Source organism: Poecilia latipinna, unplaced genomic scaffold (assembly GCF_001443285.1).
Source record: "Poecilia latipinna isolate Pla-1442-1.1 unplaced genomic scaffold, P_latipinna-1.0 Scaffold4920, whole genome shotgun sequence".
Lineage (NCBI taxonomy): Eukaryota > Metazoa > Chordata > Actinopteri > Cyprinodontiformes > Poeciliidae > Poecilia > Poecilia latipinna.
The window spans coordinates 5,062-7,785 of record NW_015117536.1 but is presented as its reverse complement, the minus strand read 5'-3'; the positions used below and the strand labels follow the sequence as shown (position 1 = coordinate 7,785).

At 39.2% G+C, this 2,724-nt stretch overlaps 1 protein-coding gene across 1 annotated transcript in view; it reads left to right on the top strand.

Moving 5' to 3' along the window:
• The window catches only part of LOC106943147 (protein NLRC3-like), a 10,365-nt gene extending 7,647 nt beyond the window's left edge, over positions 1 to 2,718 (top strand). The window contains exons 3-5 of the mRNA XM_015026493.1: positions 354 to 527; positions 1,273 to 1,319; positions 1,420 to 2,718. Coding sequence (XP_014881979.1) covers positions 354 to 527; positions 1,273 to 1,319; positions 1,420 to 1,952 — 754 coding nt within the window. The 3' untranslated portion in view covers positions 1,953 to 2,718. The remainder of the gene's footprint in view (positions 1 to 353; positions 528 to 1,272; positions 1,320 to 1,419) is intronic.
• The last annotated feature ends 6 nt before the right edge of the window (positions 2,719 to 2,724 follow it).

Here is a 2,724-nt window from a genome sequence, read left to right as displayed (position 1 = left end):
GGAAAATATCTTGTAATAAGTTAAATGATTTGCCAATGGAACAAGTACTTTTTTAAAATCAATATTAATTATTTACTTAAAACAAGCCTCTATATCTTGCTTAAAAGTTACTTTTAAGTTAGTTTGTCTTATTTCAAGTGTAGTCTGGAAACCAGACCAAAAATATTTGGTAAGATTTTGTGTTTTTGGAGTGCAGACACACAGTCTTCTGCAGAAAGCTGCTCATCAGACCTGCTGCTCTACGTTTCTTAACATGTCATCTAATTATTCCTGCTGAAAACAAGTTCTAACATGTGCTTCACATTGAGAATATAGGTGAGTTTTCCAACAGTATTGTGTGTTTGTGTCTGCAGGCTTTCAGGCTGCCTGATCACAGAGGAAGGCTGTGCAGCTCTGGCTTCAGCTCTGACTGTGAACCCGTCTCACCTGAAGGAGCTGGACCTCAGCTTCAATAATCCAGGACAGGCAGGAAAGGAAAGTCTGGAAGCTCTACTGAAGAATCCAAGCTTCAAACTGGAGTCTCTAAGGTGAGGAAATATTTTCTGCAGCCACACAGTGATACTCGGGATTATTGAGGAACAATAATCCTTGGGGAGGGAGGAGGAGATCTGGATAAATCAATGTGTTGGTAGGTAAACCCAGATACCTCAACCAGCCTCAGACCAAGAAATGCTGGTTTATATCAGTAAGGACTTATGGTGCATCATGGGAAATCAAGCTAAGATGGAGAAATAATTAATTGCCCATATCAGTGCAAACAATGTTGAACAGTGGTAATTTTAAGTTAATATCCCTTCAACTTTAACAAACATAAAGTGGAAAGATATGTTTTTATTTATCAAACATAACTGATATGACTTAAAAATACAAGTCATATCAGTTATGACTTGTGTTTAAAAATATAAATCTAAACACTGAAGTGTGATTTCCAATTAGGTCTAGTCTATTCTAATACATGAATATGCTTTGATCTAAAAATGATGTTTTTTATGTATGTTAGGGTTATTCTACTGTTGGAATTGTAACTTTGTTCCCAGTCTATTTTATTTATGCATCTTATGGGGCAGAATGAGAGCAATAACACAAAACTGGAGGAGAGACAAATAAACTGTCAACTCTGAACAAAACTAGCAGAAAATATTAGACATAGTGACAGAAATGCAGCCACAGATGAACTGAAGAACTCTTAGAAAAACTCAATAAGGTCTAAATTAGGGTGTCCATTTGCATCTTGAAAATACTGATACCATCAAAACACCTTCTTTCTAACAGCATGGAGCCTGCAGGAGAAAGATGGCTGACACCAGGTCTGAGGAAGTGTAAGTGCATTTCTGTCCCATTCATGGATGTTCACCTTTGTGTCAGTGAATACAGAAAATTATACATCAGTAACTGCATTGTGTTTGTTCTGTTTTTCAGATTTCTGTCCACTAACAGTCGACCTAAACACTGTGAACAGATTCCTCAAACTGTCTGATGGAAACAGGAAGGTGACACTTGTGGAAGAGAAGCAGCCGTATCCTGACCATCCAGACAGATTTGATCTCTGTCAGCTGCTGTGTGCTGATGGTCTGACTGGTCGCTGTTACTGGGAGGTGGAGTGGGGTGGGAAAGTCTATGTATCACTGAGTTACAAGGGAATCAATAGAAAAGGAGTCAATGACGATTCATGGTTTGGATTTAATGATAAATCCTGGAGTCTAGTTTGCTCAGATGATGGTTACACCATTTGGCACAATGGAAATAAAGCCTTCGTCCCTGTCTCCTCTTCCTCCTCTGCCTCTGACAGAGTAGCTGTGTATGTGGACTGTCCTGCTGGGACTCTGTCCTTCTACAGAGTCTCTTCAGAGACACTGATCCACATCTACACCTTCAACACCAAATTCACTAAAACTCTTTATCCTGGATTTACATGCAGGAATCGTTCTGGGGGGTCTTGGTTCTTGTTTTAGAGTAATCTTTTCTAAGTTAGAGGAAATCTAACTTTACATGTGTTTCATCCAAGACATAGTTGTAGATTAACATTCTTTGTAAAACTGAGTTTAAATATCATAAATAATCACAAAGTGCTTCACAATAAACGCTGTAGTCTGCAGGAACTCCAGTACCAACCTGAGTGGGCGGGGCTTAAGTGATGTCATTAAACTACCACACCAGTATGTGAAGCAGTGAAGCTCCCTGGTGATACACAAACAATCTGGTGCAGATCAGATGATGTATCATGGACATATAAACCTAATGGCCTCTTAAGAGGTTAACAAAGGTCATTCATTTTGTGTAAATTGGATGATGCATGTGTGATTAGAGCCAATCCCTCAAAGTATGTAAACTTTGACGGATTATAATTCGTCATTCTACCACAGCAACATGCTGCAGCCATAGCTGAGAGAAGGATTCAGCATCATGTTGTCGTTGGACTCGGGTCTAAATCGGTATGAATCAAACAGTAAAATAATGACCACCAGAGGAAAACGGGTAACTTCCTGTTCAAAGGGGGCGGGGCTAAGGTGATGTCACATATTGACCATGTGAATGTGATCAATGCTGGTCTGTTATGACACATAAAGTCTGAAGCAGCTGTGAGTTTGTATGTGGAAGTGATTCCATCTTGACATTTAAGTTTTAAAGAGTTGCACAGAGACTGTTGCATAATGGCAGTAGGTCATGTAACTTGTACTATTTACTGAAGTCTTTTTATTAGTGGATAGACCTAAGGGTGACAGA